Source organism: Cheilinus undulatus, linkage group 6, assembly GCF_018320785.1.
Source record: "Cheilinus undulatus linkage group 6, ASM1832078v1, whole genome shotgun sequence".
NCBI classification, from domain to species: Eukaryota; Metazoa; Chordata; class Actinopteri; order Labriformes; family Labridae; genus Cheilinus; species Cheilinus undulatus.
This window is the reverse complement of record NC_054870.1, coordinates 11,270,582-11,290,199: the sequence shown is the minus strand read 5'-3', so window position 1 is coordinate 11,290,199 and position 19,618 is coordinate 11,270,582. Positions and strand designations below refer to the sequence as shown.

Here is a 19,618-nt window from a genome sequence, read left to right as displayed (position 1 = left end):
CCCATATAAATCAAGCTATATTTAGAGCAGAAATACACGTTTACTGGCTGATACAGGAAAAAAAACAAAGAAACAAACAAAAAAAAATTTGGCATCAAAAGCTAATGTCTGTGTTGGTGCGCACTTTAAATGCAATAACTTTATAAAACTCGTAGTTTTTCTTTGTTTTTTGTTAATTTAATTATTTCATGGCTAAGAGGCAAGCAGGACTTATTATTTTGACAGATATTTAAGCTCAGATCCTATTTTACTTCATTCTCAATTTTTACAGTTAAATGCTGTTTTTTTCTCTTTTTTTTCAACAATTTATTATAAATAGTGTTCAGGGCAAAATAGAAGTTATTTCCTGACTCTATAAAATATGCTTTCATTACACAAGATCAAATATGATTTTGAGAAGTGTGTTAGTTAATATCTAACCAGCAGCCTGTTATCATCAGACACCACATTAAAACTAGGCATTTAAATAAAACTGGTGTTTTATTGTCTTATTCTTCTTAGGCTATACAACTCAACTGCAGCAGCTGTTCACTTAAAACTATAAAATCCAACCATGTTGGTTTATGTGGAGATAGATGTCCACTGTGAAGGCTTTGGTGTTGTCGATGAATTGGCTGAAGCAAAATTAGGCTCACAGCGGCTGCTTCGTGTTTATGTTGCTAATCTATCTGCAGTTCTCCAGGTTTCAGCTTCATTATATCCACCATCAATGATTAAATCAAACTCCATCCATACCGCCATTTTCCTGAATAGTTCTCAGTAGTTTTAACGTCACCAAAGACATTTTGCATGACGTCCTCAGTCTCAATCTCTTGAATATTCGCTGCCTTAATTAGCCATGTGCTAGCTAATGTGTTAGGTATTTAGCCTAATGTTATCATATCTACTCAAACTCCACCAACAAATGATATCGTGAATGTAACTTTCACAAGCACGTTGTGGACGTTTCTGTCTCCACTGATATTTCCAAAAAAATTTGAAATTTGATAGTATTTCCTTCAGAATACCCCTTACTTACACAGCGGAAAACTAGGTATTCAGCATGGCTGATATGAAAGCTTGACAGGCATAGCAACAGTAACCAAGGGGGACCGGGCTTAGAGAAGGGTCAACTGAGGTGTACACAGGTAAGATTATATTAATTTCTAAACTACATTATATGGAAGCATTTGTCCAACTGCAGACTAACTGGTTTAATGCATTTCAGAGTCCAGTTTGAATCTAATTCAGTATTTTTTTTTCTTACTGCATGTAAACATACTAAATGACTAGCTCTGAACTCAGAGCTAGAGTTGAGCATGAAACAATTTTCAAAAAGTTTGTGATGGATATTTTCCAAAACTGACTTCTGAAGCATATTGTGTCTAAAGTGCAACTCTTTTTATTTTCTCACCACCATTTTTTAACTTCTTCACAAAAATTATAATTTGTTAATTAGGGAGCCTACAAGTCGCTGAAAGGTTACACTGTCACACCATATTGCTGACAATTAAAACAGGGTTGGAGATTACTGCTTAGATTTAAGGGATCATACCCCTCGATGGCAGCTCCAGGGTCTGGGCCCTCCTCCTCAGAGTCCCCTTCATTGCTCAGGATGATGGGGGAGAAGTGTGTTGCAGTGGAAGTGAAGGCTTCTGGGAGTTGAAGTTCCTTGTGGACTGGATAGCTGTGGGGAACAGGGCCAGGCACAGGAGCCAGTCGGCTCTCAGTGGCCATGGGCACAAAGCCTACACACAGTTACAACAACGCCAGTTACAATATCAGTGATATTGTCTCATGCAATGTTCATTTGTACCTTCAACAAAACATCTCACATATCACAAAGATCTGCAGACACAGAAACATCTGTACTGAATTTTACTGTGTATCATTTATTTTAGATGTAACAGTGGTGAATGAAACCAACTGGAAATGATTATGACACCACACCTGAGGTTATTTTGTCCCCTGTTGCTTAGTTCATGTTTTATATAACATACTTTACATATAAACAGTATTGCATGAGGGTCTTTCATAATAACGTCAAGCTGTCCTACCGCTGTTGTTTTGTAAAGACTCTTCACAAGAGCTTTGATGAGTTTCATTTTCATTCAGATCATCTGCATCACTGGATTTTGAGGCTGGCTGAAGGAAAATACATTTACATCATTACAATGACTGAGAAAAAAAACAGGACGGACATGAAGAGCATCACGAAAGACAAAGAAAGCAACACAGAGATTTTAATCATATATAGAATAGAAACATTTAAATCTTCTAACATGTTTATTGATATAATGAATAACTACATAAATGGTTTACCGGGTGAACTCTTCTGATGAGGTTGCTCCAGACGGTCTCTGCATTCGTCCCTTGACGTGATAAGTAGTCACGACAGCTCTGAAACAGATCAACATGAAAACAAGTGTGATAACAACTCACAACACTTTAATCACGATTAAATTCCTCTAATAAATGATGTCCTGAAATAAGTGTAAGGTTTACTGTAAATGATGGTATCATCAGGAGAGTGCTTCACTGATAATAACATTACAAAGCACTTTCATAAATGGAAATAAATGACAAATGTTGTTTGTTCAATTATCCTCTCTTCAAGTTGCTGCATCTTAATGGATGGGCAAAAATGTAGTTCAGAGAAAATCTATTTTAAAATAATATGATGAAGAAAACAAACTCACAAATTCACAATACTAATCCCAGTGCAAAAGCATAAATATAATCAGCCCTATCTCCTACGTCAGACTTATGTAGATACGACTGCCTTGTAGGCAAAAAAAATCTATACTGCAGTGAGTGTTGCCAACTCTCACACGTCCCACCCACTTTTAATATTTTATATATATATACATATATATATTTATATATATATATATCCTATAAACTATTTTACGTTGAAATACAATAAAAAAAATATTGGCATGTCTCAAATGCCTTATTACCTCATCTCAGAATAATAGTTTTGTCTGGTCTACTTGAAAATAAAACTAAACTTACTTTTAGTCACAGATTTTATTAGTGAAAATCAGCTTTTGGTAAATCTTAGTCTTGCTAAGACTTGCTAAAAGTCTTGTTTTCCACAAAGATAAAAGGTAGCTAATGAAAATTTTTAGTTGACATATTTTAGTTGAGAAAATTAAAACTGAAGTCACAATTTCCTTGTAGAGCCTAAGAACCCTTCTCATAGCCCTGCATAATGTTCCCTGTCATCTTTCACCTTGTTAAAATGCCCCTCATGCCTATTATGCTGTACTGTCATTGATTAAAGAGTCTTTTCAATCAAAGTAGCATCCAACAAGGTTTCTTTATGAAAAAGGATGATTACGACACTGAGATAGATTCATTTTCAAAACTTTTGTGCACACAGGAATCAGCATCTGGAGGCTGGGAAAAGCCCCATGTTTCTGTGTGACACATCTGATATTTAGGGTAGGGCTGGGCGATTATGGCAAAAAATCTAAATCACAATTAACTGAATTTTTTTTACCTCAATCACAATTAATGAACAATAATTCCACCCCCAACTTCTGACTCTGTTTTTCTGTAAATATTTGTCTAATTTTAAAACAAATAATTGAAAGGAACATGCACAGATAAACAGTTTATGGTCATTTTTTGAAACATGTGAAATCAAAACACACATCAACCGAAATGAAAATGTTTTTTTTTTTTTTTTTCACAAAAAGTCAAATTTTCCAAGAAAAGTAGAAAATAAACAACTTGTATTTCTTGCTTACAACATCAACTATTTTTATACTGTTGATTAAAAAGAAGAAAATAACTTTGCTGCTCACACTGCACAGTTGGCTCCGTGTTTGAGTTTTAGCATGACTAGTAATTCTCCTTCTCTTGGGTTTCCAGCTCTCACGTGACTACACAGCCAGTATTTTGTTTTTTAGAGGGTGGTACATTAGTAGAGAGATAATTACACGGGGAAATAATTGAAATAAATGACATGGCAGGTTTACATTGGTTAGAGGCTGTAAATGTCAGTTTTGATTATTTGTCGATTAATTGTCCAGCTCTTATTTAGGGATTATCATTATTTTCATTAAAACAGAGATCATCTGCTAAAATAAAGCTTTTCTATCAGCTGACTGCCATAACAAACCTGCAGATTGATAGTCCAATCACAGATGACTATTAAAAAAGCATGGTGCCATAGAGTTTCTTGACCATTGCTGTGCAAATTCTATTCACAACACATTGGACAATTCTGACTTTTTAAAGTTCCACCTGCACCATCCAAGGCATTAAAGTTACATCCAGGTGTAACTCAAACAGAGTTTACGTCCACCTGGTGCACAGGACAGCTGTTACATCGCTATAACTTCCAGTTTTAAGTTGGATGTAATTTTATGTCTGGGCATACGAACAGCTTGTGCACCCAGCTTCCATCAAAAAGTACCAGGCAATGAATATGATGGAATTTGCACAAGCAGCAAGTGTCCGCTTTTAGTCATCCATGATGAAAATGCAGACAGACCTAACAAAGCTAACACCACAAAAAAACAAACAAACAAACAAACAAACAAACAAACTTACAACATATTTGTTGTATTACACCAATGCAACCTTTGCTTTTGTGTTATTCAAGCACAGTTTTCAAATATTTGTTTGGTTGACATGGAAACTGTTAATCTGTTGAGGCAGTTACGGTGTATAAAGGTCCACTGATGATGAAACTATTTTTACCACAGGCTTATTCATGTGCATTTGCTATAAAATTTAAACGTCCCTATTTGGAGGTTTGAAAATATGTCATCCTATTTTTGCTGATTTGAAAGAAGGGTGCTAGCTGAAGAAGTTAAAAGTTTCCTTTCAGGCTGTAAAAATCAATTCATATGGCTCAGACTTACTGTGACTTTGTGTCTAGAAAACACTAAATAGCAACAACAAAAAATAGCCACCTCAACATCAGCCCCCTAGTGCAAAGGGTCAGACTGAGAGGTAGTTGCTGAGTCACTGGATGTGTATTAAATGGTTGCTCCTGGAGAAGGAAAAACAGGACAATTCATGATATAAAGAAGGATTAAAACAATGATAATACTTTTTTAGCCATGATGATGGAGGGTCTCTCAATTGGTGTCCTCTTGGCCATCTCCAGCAGCAGTCTCTTCAGTTTGCGGGGCATCGCCAGCTTTTGATTTGGCGATAAACTGAACTTGGCCGTTGCCCAGAGAATAGCAGCAACTCCATACACACAAACCTGAGCCAAAACAGAGACAAACAGGAGAGAGAGAGCTACAACCAACTCAAACTGAAAAATGAGAGTTGATACTGTCAAATAAACTGAAGCTGTCACGCAGGCAAACCTTTTCTGTAACAATCCCATGTTCTTGATATTCAGGAGCCAGATAAAATTCATCCCTCGATCCTGCAAGGAATAATAAAGATCAACAAAAGCATCTACCCCAACATCTTGAAAATCTTTTTGTACATAGATCACATGTTAAATATTTAGGAAATGAGAAACATTAATTCACACAAGGCAGACAATAAATAGGACTGAGGTAAACCTACCGATGTTTTTAGGTTTCAGGAAAAGTACTTCCCCCTCGCTTCCAATGTACACCGTGTCCAGGCATAAATAGGCTGATGAGAAACAAACAAATGAGAAATAAGTAAAACACAATCCTTTTGAAATCTCCCCCATTGTTTTTCTGGAAATTTCAGATAACTCTCTCTAAAAATCAAATGGTTGGCAAAATGCTGTGTATCAGTGCTGGTACAGTCATAAATCAAGCCCTAAATCAATGCTGCAACTGCCATTGGTTGGTGCTATTTAAAACAAAAGTCAATGCTGATAAAAGTGACAGATCAATTCTGATAAAAGCCATAAAAAATCATGATAAAAGTAATTAATCAATGCTGCTACAAAGCCAGTAATCAATGCTAATAAAGCTTTAAATCAATGCTGGTATAACAAGAAATTAATGCTGATATAACTGCAAATCATTGCTGATAAAACCAATAAAAATCAATGCAGATATAGCCATAAAACCACACTGATGACACTACAAGTCAATGCTGTTAGAGGCTATGGATCAGTGCTGTTAAAGCCATAAATCAGGAATATTAAAGCTACAAATCGAGACTAATACAGCCACAAATTAATGCTGATAAAACTACAAATATAGAGTAATAAAGCTAGGAATCAACGCTAATAGAGGCTATGAATCAATGCTGACAAAGCCATGAATCAAGAATAATAAAGCTACAAATCAGCTCTGATAAAGCCATAAATCAATGTTCATATTTAGGCATGGATCATTGCTGATAAGCTGTGAATGAATGTTGAGAAAAACAATAAATCAATATAAAAGAATCCATAAAGCTATGCAGAGAAAAGCCAGAAATCGATGTTGAACAAAGTAATTTATCAAAGCTGAAAAAAAAAAAAAAACCAGAAATCATTGCTTATAAAAGCCATAATTTATCGCCAATAAAGCTATATAAGCTACAGATTAATCTGTATTCTAAAGCAGTCGATATAATGTAATAAGGCAGCAAAGAGTATGGAAAAATAATTGCTGTTTCACCTTGCATTTCCATATTCTTCAACTACCTGATATGCAGGATGTATCATACGGGAAAGACTCAAGGAGGTTACCGCAATCTAATTCTGATATAAAAACTACCAGAATATTTATATCAGTAATCAATAATAACAGATCAGCTCAGATTGAGGACTGGTCAGAACACAGTTTGTACTTTTTTTCAACAACATTTCCCTCTATGCACGGAAGTAATGCTTCTGGAATATCAGTTTACTTAGTGACCTTGTTAAGTTATGAACTTCAGCCATTTGTGTTCATACACCGCTTTCCACATTATTATGCAAATTACATTTTTCTCTGATTTTCCTAAATACTAATGCAAGTTATCAGCTGTTAGAATATAATTCAAATGTTTTTGAACAAACCTCATAATAATAACCACTGTTCTTTTTAAATAAAAACCTCAAAATGCACTGTTCTATGTTATTATGCAAAACAGAATTTGAAAGATTTTATAGGTTGTAAAGACCTGAAAATTGTCATTCATTGAATTTGCAGCATTAGGAGGTCATATTTACTGAAACCAAAAGCTATTTCAATCAAAAACATCTTAACAGGCCAAGTTACATGTTAACATAGAAGACATTTGTGTCTGATTCAGAGCAAAGACGGGTTCATGCAGATAAACGCATAATGAGGAAGGTTTCTGATAGACAAATGCATCGGATTAAGAGAGCAACTGCTAAAATGTCATTACAAAGCTGCAAACAAGTATTTGAAGCTGCTGGTGCCTTTGGAGTCCCACCAACCTCAAGGTGTAGGATCCTCCAGAGGCTTACAGTCGTGTATAAACCTACTACTGGCTACTAAGCAGTCTTGTTGACTGATGAGTGCCTTGCAACCGTGGATGGTCCAGATGGAGGAGTAGTGGATGGTTGGTGGATGGCCACCATGTCCCATAAGGCTGTGACGTCAGCAAGGAGGTGGTGGAGTCATGTTCTGGGCAGGATTCATGAGGATAGAGCTGGTAGGCCCCATAGGGTCCCTGAAGGTGTGAAAATGACCTCGGCAAAGTATAGAAAGTAAAGAGTTTCTGACTGGCCACTTTCTTATTCCATGGTACAAAAAGAAGAACAGTGCCTTCTTTAGCAAAATTTTCTTCATGCATGACAATGCACCATCTCATGCTGCAAAGAATCCCTCTGTGTCATTGGCTGCTATGGGCATAAAAGGAGAGAAACTCATGGTGTGGCCCCCATCCTCCCCTGACCTTTAACCCTACTGAGAACCTTTGGAGCATCCTCACGCTAAAGATCCATGAGGGTGGGAGCCAGTTCACATCAAAACAGCTGCTCTGGGAGGATATTCTGACATCCTGCAAAGAAATTCAAGCAGAAACTCTCCAAAAACTCACAAGTTCAATGGATGCAAGAATTGTGAAGGTGATATCAAAGAAATTCTTCTATGTTAACATGGAACTTTGCCTGTTAAGATTTTTTTGATTTCAGTAAATATGACCTCATAATGCTGCAAATTCAACAATTGACCATTTTCAGTTCTTTACAACCTATAAAATCTTTTAAAACTTTGTTCTGTATAATAATGTGGAAAAGTGCATTCTGAGGTTTTCATTTAAAAAAAAAATAATGGTTGTCATTATGAAGTTTGTTCAAAAACATTTGAATTATGCTCTAATGGCTGATGATTTGAAAAATATTCTGACTGTCATTTGCATTAATATTTAGGAAAATAAGAGAAAAGTATCATTTGCATAATAATGTGGAATGCAGTGTAGATGTCATCGTCACAGCAGCTGATGAAAGAAGAGAGTGTGGATGTCTTTTTGTGTATTTCTTTATGACTTTCTCGAAATAAACTGATCAGATATGATAATTTATCTGTTGCCAGCTGGTTTGACAGATATGTTTGTCAGTGTGCAGGGAACATAACACATTCTTTAGATGTGGAGAATTGCTGGCTTGTTATATTTCATAATTTGCTTTAAACTTTCAGCCATTACTGTCTCTGCTGCTGTGATGACTGTCATACCTCCTCTACCTCTACACCACCTCTGCCAGTCATGTGCATGCTGTATCGTGCATCCTAGCCACATTTATTGTTGACATGCACAGCCAACAATGGGGGCGAGTGGCAGCCATGATGCCTCTATGTATTCATAGTTAACAGCAAGTTAATTGAAGATATACTATTTACCTGGGAAGTCGATGTACGTCTGTAGAGAAGACAGGCAGGTGTAACACAGAGCCCAGAGCTCGTTGACTGTCAGCCTCCGTTCACAGCGACTTAGTAACTCTCTGAGAGAAATCCACTGGGCAAATAGAAAGAACAAATACAGCTTAGAAAAGGAGTTTTAGTTGATTCCTAAATAATCTTAATTAACTCAAAGAGATGCAGTCCCTCATATGACTTTCCTCTATATTGGAACATCCCATTGTTATGAAATGATTTGTACAGAGAAAGTGTCCATTTGTCCCCTCTAAAAGCCTATTACTGCTGGGTATCTTAATCTCTCACTGCCTTGTTGAGTAAGGATATTTTCCACTCTGAAGATGTTAGATAACTCAGCACAGTGGCATCAAACATTTTCTTTCTGGTGATGTATGAAGTTGTATAATTCAAGACACTAATAGATTTTGATTAGCAGAGAATATTTACTGCCTCTGGCAATAGCTGTGGCCAAAGGCATTCTTTTCTGGATGTCTGTTCCAATTGTTTTAAACATAAAAACTACTTCAGGAATGCCTAAAAAGGAAGCCTGTAATAAGGTACAAACAGGGCTGCCCCCATCTTAAGTGGGGCAGATGTTTAATAAGATGGGAAACCTTCATCTTGGTTGCCTGCATTCAAGTCTGGTCTGCAACTCCTTTACCACATGTCCCACACCAACTCTCTCATTCCTACTTTTTAAATCTATCTACTGGACTCTGCTCAAAATAAAGGCATAATAAAGCCCAATATACGTATATTATACAAAAAAAAGAAAACGAAGGGGTATGAGTGAGACGTGCTGCATCATCTCTCTGATGAAATTGCATAATTCCTATCAGAACATGACGACTTATGAAGGCATTTCTTTGGCTATGCAGGACAGTGGGTACAAACATTAGTGGCTGAAAAACCAAAGTCAGTGATTCACGAAGTGGGGCTTGGGACGCCTGGGGGGGGGGGGGGGGGGGGGGGTATTGCTAATGGAAGGGCTCAGTAAGACTGAATAGAAACAATATGTGCAGTTTTGCAATGCTATCAGCAGAAGGAAGCATGAAGTGCTCTAAAATTTCCTGGTTGATGGCCATGTGACTTTGGACTTCAGAAAACACAGTGGACCAACACCAGTAGATGACATGGCACCTCAAACCATCACTTTCTGTGGAAACTTTATGCCAGAATTCAAGCAACTTGGATTGTGTGCCTCTCCTCTCTTCCTCCAGACTCTGGGACGTTGACTTTCAAATGAAATGAAAGATTTACTTTCATCTGAAAAGAGGACTTTGGATCACTGAGCAACAGTCCAGTTCTTTTTCTCCAAAGCCAAGGTGAGAGGATGATGACGTTGCCTTAGTTCAGGAGTGGCTTGACATGAGGAATGGGACAGTTATAGCCAAATTGCTTGATACATCCATGCCTGGTGGCTCTTGATGAAATGCTTTAAGCCTTAGTCCACTCCTTCTTAAGTTAAATCACTGACCCCCTTCTTGTAGAGGACTGTCTTCTGGGCAACTGTCAAGTCAGCAGTCCTCCCCATGACTGCGTAGCCTGCTGGACCAGACTAAGAGCCAATTTAAAAGCCCAGGAAATCTTTGCAGGTGTTTTGAGTTAATTAGCTGATTGGAGTGTGACACCATTATTTACCATATTGAATTTTTCACAATACTCAAATTTTAAGAGACACTAATTTTTTTTTTTTTTTTTTTTTTTTAGTTATAAGCCACAATCATTACAGTTAAAAGAAATAAAGACTTTAAATATTTCACTCTGTGTAATGACCTGTCTAATGATCTATCAGTAAAATATACATGTTTCACTTTTTGAACTGCACAATGGAAAAAATGAACTATTTCACACCCACCAGCTGTTTACAGTTTACTTCCTATCCCTGACACTGGTGCAAAATTGGGTTATCTTCTTGGCAAAAGTAACAACATTAGCCTCCAGAGATTTCAGTGTGTACTGAAATATACTGAAATGTCCCATCAAATACAGGCACATCTCATTAAATTACAATATCATCAAAATGTTGATTTATTTTGGTAGCTCAATTCAAATAGTCATTATTGACACCCTGCACAATGCACAAAGACACAAAAGGCCATTGCTAAAGAAGCGGGTTGTTCACAGAGTGGTGCAACAAGCACATTAATGCAAAGTTGAATGGAAGGAAAAAATGTAGAGAAAAGAAGGTGAACAAACAGGGCTAACTGCAGCCTTGAGAGGGTTGTGAAATGAAGCCTATTAAAGAATTTGGGGGAGCTTCAAAGAGTGGACTGCAGCTGGAGTCAGTGCTTCAAGAGCTACCATGCACACACATATTCTGGACATGGGCTACAACTGTTGGTTTCCTCGTGTCAAGCCACTTTTGAACCAGAGGCCTCATACCTGGGCTAAGGACAAAAACGATTGGGCTGTTGCTCAGTGGTCCAAAGTCTTCTTTTCAGATGAAAGTAAATTTTGCAATACATTTGGAAATCAAGGTCCAAGAGCCTGGAGGACGAGAGGAGAGACACAAAATCGAAGTTGCTTGAGGTCTAGTGTAAAGTTCACAGTCAGTGATGTCATCTGCTGGTGTTGGTCCACTGTGTTTTATCAGGTCAAAGGTCAGCACAGCCGTCTATCAGGAAGTTTGCCAAAAGTACCAATACCTGGTTTAAAGACCATGGTATCCCTGTGCTTGATTTGCCAGAAAACTCGCCTGACCTAAACCCCATAGAGATTCTATGGGGTATTGTAAAGAGGAAGATAAAAGACACACTGAACCTATGGAGACAGAGCCTTCAGAACACTCCGCCTGCAGACATCCGTAGCACACCATCTTTGGATATTTTCATAAAAACATCTTGAGCGACACCTGTTCACCACAGCCTGCAGTCCATGTCTTATGTGTTCTTGTAAGCGTCCTTGGGTTCCTCAAAAGGTGCTGTGTAAGTCCAAGATATTATTATTATTATTACTAAACCCATCAAGGCAGAGGAGCTGAAAGCCACTATCAGAGCAACCTGGGCTTCATAACACCTGAGCACTCCCACAGACTGATTGCCTCCATGCCACGCCCCATTGCTGTAGTAATTCACACAAAAGTAGTCCAGACCAAATATTGACTGCTTTACATCATACTTTTCAGTATTCCAACATTTCTGTGTGACAAATTCTTTTTATTGGTTTTAAATAATATTCTAATATTCTGAGCTAATGAATGAACGAAAATTATATCCGTCTAAGTGTAATGAATCTACATAATATATGAGTTTACCTTTTAAAATTGAATTACTGAAATAAGTCATCTTTTTGATGATATTCTACAGTAATTTATTGGGATGCAACTGTATGTAGCAGGCAAGGATTCTGGGCTAAACATGTACATTGTTAGATATGAAAAAGAAAAGCCTACTTTAAGCTTATTTTAAACAGGACAGGTTGCAACATACACAATTACAGGAAGAACAAATACCAAAGGCTGTCTCTTTGATTTGTCTGCAAAGCATGTGGTTGTAAGACGCAACGTGCCAGGGGAGATTATCCATTCAATCTGGGCTTATTTAGCCTAACATAGCCTTTCCTTGAACTTTTAACTATATACTGGTGATGCTGTTTAGTAATTTATGAGAAACATCTCCACTACTAGAATATGTCTTTCTTTTCGCAGCTTCTCTTACTTGCACACAGATAAAACCTGACCTTGTGAAAGCACTACATGTGAGAGTGAGAAACAATGTAGGAGAGAACTGCAGAGTCAGAGATAGAAACTAACCTCGTCCTGAGTTTCTTCATTGAGGCACAGCATGCTTTTGGTCATGTGGTTGTTGGGAATGTAGAGGCTGTGGTTCAGTGAGCTCTGGTCTTCAGAGGAGTCCTGTTTTAGATCCTGACAGGAGGCACAGGGAGACTCTGTGTGCTCGAGGCAGTTTTTAGATTCACATTCAAGGTTCTCAGTGTTTGTTTCTTCAATGTATAAAGTCTCTGCAGCGCCCTCCTTGTCTTGTAACATTTTTCTGTCAACAAATGAGTTCCCATAATCCTCAGAGCTGCTGTGGGGGTAACACTCACAGGACTGCCCCCACTCCAGTCTTGTCAGTCTGTTACTCCACACAGACCTGCAGCTCACCTGTTCATCAGCTCCGATCTCAGAGAGATCGGACACAGGTACACTGATGTCTCCGTGAGCAGCTGGGGACAGACACGGGGGGTTGTTGGAGTCTGGGACTGAGCAGGAGCGGTTTAGGGCACCCCTGCCTCGAGTCAGCCTTTGCTGGGCTCGCCTCCTCACAGGGGAGCTGTTATAAGACCTGCAGTCCAACTCGTCTGCGAAGATCAATCCATCTCCTTCACTGCCGTCCATGTCCTCAGCCCAAAGAGAGGAATCCCAGCCACCACACACCTGAGGATTTTAAATACATGGATATTTGTTTACTTTAACAATAAAACTGCAGTTATTCCTCAATTAGAATATCTAACGGGACAACTATAACTGTCCCAGGATATAAGAAGTAGAAAAAAATCTGCTTAATTAAGTACAGTATGTCAGACTCTGCTTTACCCTGTGGCAATGTGTCTCCTTTAAGTTAGTTACTACTGGGCAAAATTTCTGTTTTACTTGTAAACACAACAGTAAAATAGGGTGATAAATGTACTTTTAGTCCAGCCTGCTTGCCAGCAGACTGGAAAACACACTGCATGTATTAGCAAACTATTGTAAACTTGATTGGGACTTACTCTAAACATTCAGTTTTGCCAAATAATCCTGTGTTTGAAGGACATAATACACAAGCACCAAGACCACTGACGTTTTTAGTCTCTCTCTGAAGACACACTAACATTCCAGGTAAATGGTACAAAACATTAATATCATTTAATCCAAATATAACCTGACCCCGATGGACTGGGGCCTAAATTGAGCCCCATCATAATAAACTGTTGGTTTTACAAAAAGAGAATAATTTGAGCTAAAGTACTGATCCTATGTTGATCAAAATGAACCTCTGATCTGTGTGATGCTTTTTGTTTGAAATATTTTATACCATCTCAATGTCATCTGAACTCTTTTTGTTCTTTCGTATGCTCCAGTATATTTTGACAATACTCTGGTAGAACTGATATAAAAATCTGCAGGAAGTCTGGATGCAATAGAGTATCATATATACACAAAGAAATTGGTGAATTGATGATGGAGTGTGACGCACATTTGCTAATGTTTTAATCCTTAATTGCTAGCATTAATTAAAAAAAGTATTTTATTATCGTTTTTTCCAGGCTTTTATGCCTTATGACCAAGGTGAATAGTGGATCAATAATAAAAACAGTGATGACAGAGTAGGGAAATATATGTAGAAAAGAAGCCATAGGTCAGACCGTCAGGCTATTAGCGCCTGATTTCTTTTCACTGCTTTGTGTGCCACTGGCTTGCATTTCAGGAACTTGTACCACAGTGAAGTTTGTTTAGCTGAGAGAGAAGAAGGATCCAAACTCTACTCTTATATGTTACAGGGGATTTTAGTTGATCTAAACAAATACTTGCTGTTGCTCTTGTTATTTCTTGTCCTTCAAAGTATCCATTGTGTTTGACATTCTATTTGTATGGCTGCTAATTGTCTGTAGCTTTGTGATTTTGACTGTGTTGCTGCCTACCTTGGCCAGGACACTTGAAAGAGAGATTCATAATCTCAATGAATTCTTTCACCTGGTTAACCCTCTGAGCCATACACTATGTCTTTAACCATTGTGTCAAATCTGGTCTTTTCGTCTTAAAAGCTTATAAAACATCAACCTGTGGTGCACAGTTAAGCTCTAAACATCCTTTTCTTTGGGACAACCTGGACTTTAAGAATATGTGGACTAAAGCAATGCCCATGATTTAAAGAAAAATAATGGGACTATGAAGACAAAAATAAAAATCACAAATTAAAACTCAAAGATTGTTCATGTATCAAACACATTAAACATGAATGACTAAGGTTTTTTCCTTCCCATCTATTTGGGAATAAAGAATTCAAAAATAATGATTCTGTGACAAAAAGTCTTCAAAATATTCCCATTTTTACAAAAAAGTCCTTGCACTTTGGGAATTAGAGTCATTATTCAAAGCGGTTCCTTTCTGCAATGACTCTGGCAAATTACAGCCTCTCTTTGTCTATGTCTCTCTTTTATTAGTCATTCAGACTCTCGTCTGCAGTTTCAAAGTCTGTGCATGTGCACAGTCAGACAAAGCATGACAAGACGACCGAACAGCCTGCCATTGGATATGATAGCCAATTTGCGATGCATCCTGGGAAGCAAACGGACAGTATGGTGGCGGGCTAAACTGCTAACTGCAGGAACAATTGAAAAAATGATTATACATGAATATAAATATCAGAGTTACTGGTCTGGATTTCATCTTTAAAAACCCCAAATAGTCAGACAAATCCCTGGCTCACTAGAAAACATTCTGTTAGAGCTGCTAAGGTGTGGATAGTGTAATTAAAATGGCACAACGGAGGGCTTCAGAGGAGAACAACACATAAATGTCTAAAATTTATAGTTCAAGAGCTGTTTAACTTTGAATAACACCTCTCTTCTTGTTGTATACAACGTCAACGGCCTCAGTCATTAAAATAAAGATTAAATAGGTAATAAAAAACCTGCGAGAGTCCTGCCTCCTGTACCTTCCAGATCTCACTGAAAAACTATCCAAAATGCCTATGTCTGCCTCAGGCACTTTTATTGTGAAATGCTACTCAATCTATATAAAGTTATGTACTTCTAGAGTACCAACAGGGTAAAAACATTGGTGATTTATCTAAAAGATTATCTCACTATTTTGAGTTGCCTAAGTTATCATGGCTTTAAAAGAATTTGAATCTATTGACATTATAAAAAAATATGATTTTATAATTTTTTTTTGGTAATACCAGTTAACATTATTTTAAGTTGATAATGACCAGAATCATCTGACTAACTGCTGTTGAAGGTAACATGTTTATTAACAGAATAATGGATAACAAAGTTACATTTCTGATTAACTTTGCCTACCTCTGATTGATAGTAACAAACATAAATCGTCCCTGTTAAAGTCAAACTTATGTTGAAGTAGCTGGCTCTCCTTAGGGTTGATTCTCAGAAAAAAGAATAAGCTAATGTACAACATACAGGTGTTCTTTTTGATATTTGCATTTTTCCCTACATACTGAATATAGCTTTGTACAAGAAATCAGGACATGGTGGTAAAGTATTTTTACTCCTTTTTTACAAAAAAAAAAAAAGTCTGGAGTTTCTAAAAATGAATTCAATCATTAAGCTAAAATATGCTGACTAAACTAATACAGCAGCAAAACAACAACCAAAAAACAAACCATAGCTTATTTTGAAAAAGTTTACTGCTCTACTTTTTCACACACCTGTTTCCTGGACAGCCCATTTGTTTTAGCAGAAGTGTCCATACAAAGTTCTTTGGTATCATCTGAGCTTAGCCTTTTAATCAGACATCTGGGTTTGGGATGCTGCCATCGGGCCTCCCAGGAGCCTTCCTGTCCATCTGTGGGAGTACAAAGAGAGCGATTATTACCACAGGAAATCACAGCAGACGGCAGACAGTAACAGCATGTGAGAGGAGAGACGATAAAAGAACCTTGAAAGGTTGAAACCGATTCGATGGAAAGCACCCGCCGCCCAATGGAAGACAGTTTTCTGCACACAGCAGCAGAGGAGGCGGGAGACAGATGGGCTTCAGCCAGAGAGAGGATGTCCTGTGGGAGGGTGACACTTTTATTAAAAACATTCATCTGTTTAAATTTAATGAGAGAAAAGTATCCAAGGATAGAAACAGAAGAATAATGTCTGCAGTTTGTTTTTTGTCAAACAAAAAAAAGTCACACCCTTCATTTGCATTAGAACTAGGGCTGTTGAAGTTAACGTGTTAATAACCTTGACCTATCCCGTAGTTTGCAAGATCAGGAAGCGGTACCGTCCTGATCCAGTGCAAGCGAGCAGAAATGGATAAAGGACAGAGACTTTGGATGACAGGTTCAGCTTTCAGATCATGCCAGATAAGACTGAAGTTATTTGCTCTTACTGTTGGCATCAACTGAGTCACCTGGAGTTCGTAGAGCCTTAGATACCCTATACCGCTTGCTGGCCAAGCACACCACCAATGCAGAAGGCCGTCCCCCTAGCCAAAGGCAGACCATGCTGGATTGTTTTCAATGGAAACACTCAGACAACTCTGCAAGCAGAGATGGACTGGCAATCTGGCATACCGGGCATTTCCCAGATGCACTCTGAGGCAGGTATGATTTATTCATTTATTTATTTCCACAATGCACCGGCCTCATAAAGCAGGAGCAGCGGCGCACTGGTTGTTTCCTGGTTGTTAACTGGTCCAATCACGTCTCCTAAAGGTCTGTTTACCCCCTCCCATCCCCACTCTGCTCCTGAAAGCAGAAACTGAAAGTGTTTGGAGAGAATAAAACTTGAGTGCCAAAACAATCTGGATCTGTAAATAAAAAAACAGTCAATCAAGATGCTGCAAAAGTTGCAAAGACTCTGCAGTCCCTATAGGAGACGGTCTGACACTGGTGAATATAGAGCTGCATCATGTGAAGGAGGAGTGGATAGAGCAGGGGAGGAAGGTGTGTGACGGTGAGCACAGGTGCATGCAGGTGAGCATTAGAGTGAATGAACTCTGTAGAGTATCATAATAAAGGCTATATCATCTTGTTTTGAGTCCTCTTGGTGTAAAGGGATGTTTCTGTGAGCCTTTATTTCCCCAATGTGAGGTTGAAATTCTCTCTTTGAGTGTGAAGGATCAGGATCGATCTTTAGGTGGTTTCAAACTTAATTGACCTTGTACTTTATGTACAGTACATGGGTGATGAATGAGATCTGTTGTTGTGTGTTCAGCTGCTGAGAACAGAGGAGTAAACTTCTAGAAGTATAAAATTGGACACTACATTGTGTTATTATTCAGTAATGTTACATGAAGGTCAGAATGTCCATCTGCTGTCCTTGTTGGGCTTGAGTTGTTTTAGAGGCAAATGCAAACTGGAACTACACTCCAGACATGGCTGCTGGGCTGAGTGATTTCAAAAGCGCATGTTTAGTGCAGGTACTTCTGTCAACAAAACTTGAGAAGAAGCTGAAGTCTGATCATGGCGGAAAGCAGTTCTGAGTATTTGCTTTATGTGTCGTAATGTTACATAATAATACGTTAATTTTTCATAGCGTGGTGAATGTGAAGGTCACAACTTGTCCACGAGAGCGTTTTGGAGTTGTTGGATTGTGCATTTGATGAGTTTGATGAGGGAAAGCCGGAAATACCATACGTCTCTGTAGTGTTAGCTGAGCAGCTCGCATCTCAGCCCCGCCGATCTAAAAACAGCTTGCACCGACAACTAAAGGTAACAAACCTACTCCTAAGATTATAGGGATTATGGCAATGGGCGAATTTGCCAAAATGTTGAAGTATCTCTTTAAGCCATTGCTCCCTGTCTGTAAGGACCCTAGATGCTGCTGTGAGCTGAGATCATGTGACAACTTTTGGATTGAACAAACTTCAGGAAGAGGGGTTTAAGGTATAATAAATAGTCAGAAAGCAGTTGCATGGAGTGCTACATGGGTTTTGAGAAGTTTGAAAATGCTTGAAAAAAATAAGTGTTTCTCTGGTGCCCTTCAGTGAGGGGATCCAACTTAAAGTTTTGAGGAGATCTGAGGCACTTCGAGGGATTGTTGATAAAAAGCTTTTATTTCTACAGAATCATAAAAACATGCCAACATGTTTCAGCCATACAAGCCTTCATCAGGGCAATTACTAAATAATAGTTACTATAATAAATAGTGATGGAAGGAGAAAATGTTCAAATTGACATTATTTATCATCACTACATATTATAGAGGAAAAAAAGATTTAAAAAAAGATGAAGACTTGAGAAAAATGCCTTACCAGATTGAATAGGCATGACACCTATGGCTTCTGGTGTAAATAAAAATTAAAATACTAGATTAGAGAAATGAAAGCTCAAGTCCATTTACCATAAATGTATTTATTCATCTGCTGGTCTAATTTTGATTTTCCTCGTTTGGCCTTGTTGATATCTGTATTTGTATTTGACAGTAAATGGACACTCACTGCACTGACAAAGTTTCACCACTTGGTGGTGAAAAAGAGCACTGATGCACAACATGCAGGACCACCACCTTACTCTCAGATGAGAATGAAAAAAATCCAACTTGTCCTAAAGGATCCATGGTGTTTCTCCTTTTTTATTGTGAAGGCATCATGAATCAGTGCTTTAGTGGGGTTCGCTTTATTATTTTATTGTAAAAGAATATCATCAGACAGACCACACACGCCTCAGAGTAAAAGCCATCCAGCTCCCTTTGTCATCACAACTCAACAACTGCATTAATTAGTGTTTTCTCTGACGTTATGTTGATTTATTTGATCTCTTTAAGGTGTGGCAAGTTTCCCATCGGTGTCAATCAAAATGATCAATAATGGGAGTTTAATTATAATCATTTACTTTTATTGTTCATGCCAGACTTTTAGTTTAATCCCACTGATCAGTACATGCACTGAAAGAACCTAATTTTACATTTGTACATGTAATGACAGACTGAAAACACAATTGCTAAAGTGAGATCCGTAATTATTTCCCACCTGCTTCATGCGTGTGTGCAGCTTTGTCTGCATCAGTGCAGCAGTAAACAGGGGTTATTATACCTGCAGGAGCGGTCTGCTCTCAGGTGTCTCCTCCTGCATCTGCTCCAGCAGCTTCTGGATTTCTTCTCCCAGATCCGCCTCCAGCTCTGGCTCGATGACAAAGTTCAGCGCTGCAGAGAGCGTGGAGCCCAGAGAGTAAACATGGCCCTGCAGTGAAGGGGTAAAGTGGAGAAACCATCAGGAATAAGCTAAAGAT

General features: G+C 38.2%; 1 protein-coding gene across 1 annotated transcript in view; it reads right to left on the bottom strand.

Moving 5' to 3' along the window:
- Positions 1 to 19,618, bottom strand: part of LOC121510727 (kinase non-catalytic C-lobe domain-containing protein 1) — a 94,273-nt gene that overhangs the window by 41,074 nt on the left and 33,581 nt on the right. Inside the window, exons 4-14 of the mRNA XM_041788914.1 lie at positions 19,423 to 19,569; positions 16,333 to 16,450; positions 16,103 to 16,239; positions 12,481 to 13,107; positions 8,712 to 8,826; positions 5,521 to 5,592; positions 5,313 to 5,374; positions 5,048 to 5,206; positions 2,302 to 2,379; positions 2,037 to 2,124; positions 1,535 to 1,727 (exon numbers count right to left, since the gene is read on the bottom strand). Of these exons, the coding sequence (XP_041644848.1) occupies positions 1,535 to 1,727; positions 2,037 to 2,124; positions 2,302 to 2,379; positions 5,048 to 5,206; positions 5,313 to 5,374; positions 5,521 to 5,592; positions 8,712 to 8,826; positions 12,481 to 13,107; positions 16,103 to 16,239; positions 16,333 to 16,450; positions 19,423 to 19,569 (1,796 nt within the window). The remainder of the gene's footprint in view (positions 1 to 1,534; positions 1,728 to 2,036; positions 2,125 to 2,301; positions 2,380 to 5,047; positions 5,207 to 5,312; positions 5,375 to 5,520; positions 5,593 to 8,711; positions 8,827 to 12,480; positions 13,108 to 16,102; positions 16,240 to 16,332; positions 16,451 to 19,422; positions 19,570 to 19,618) is intronic.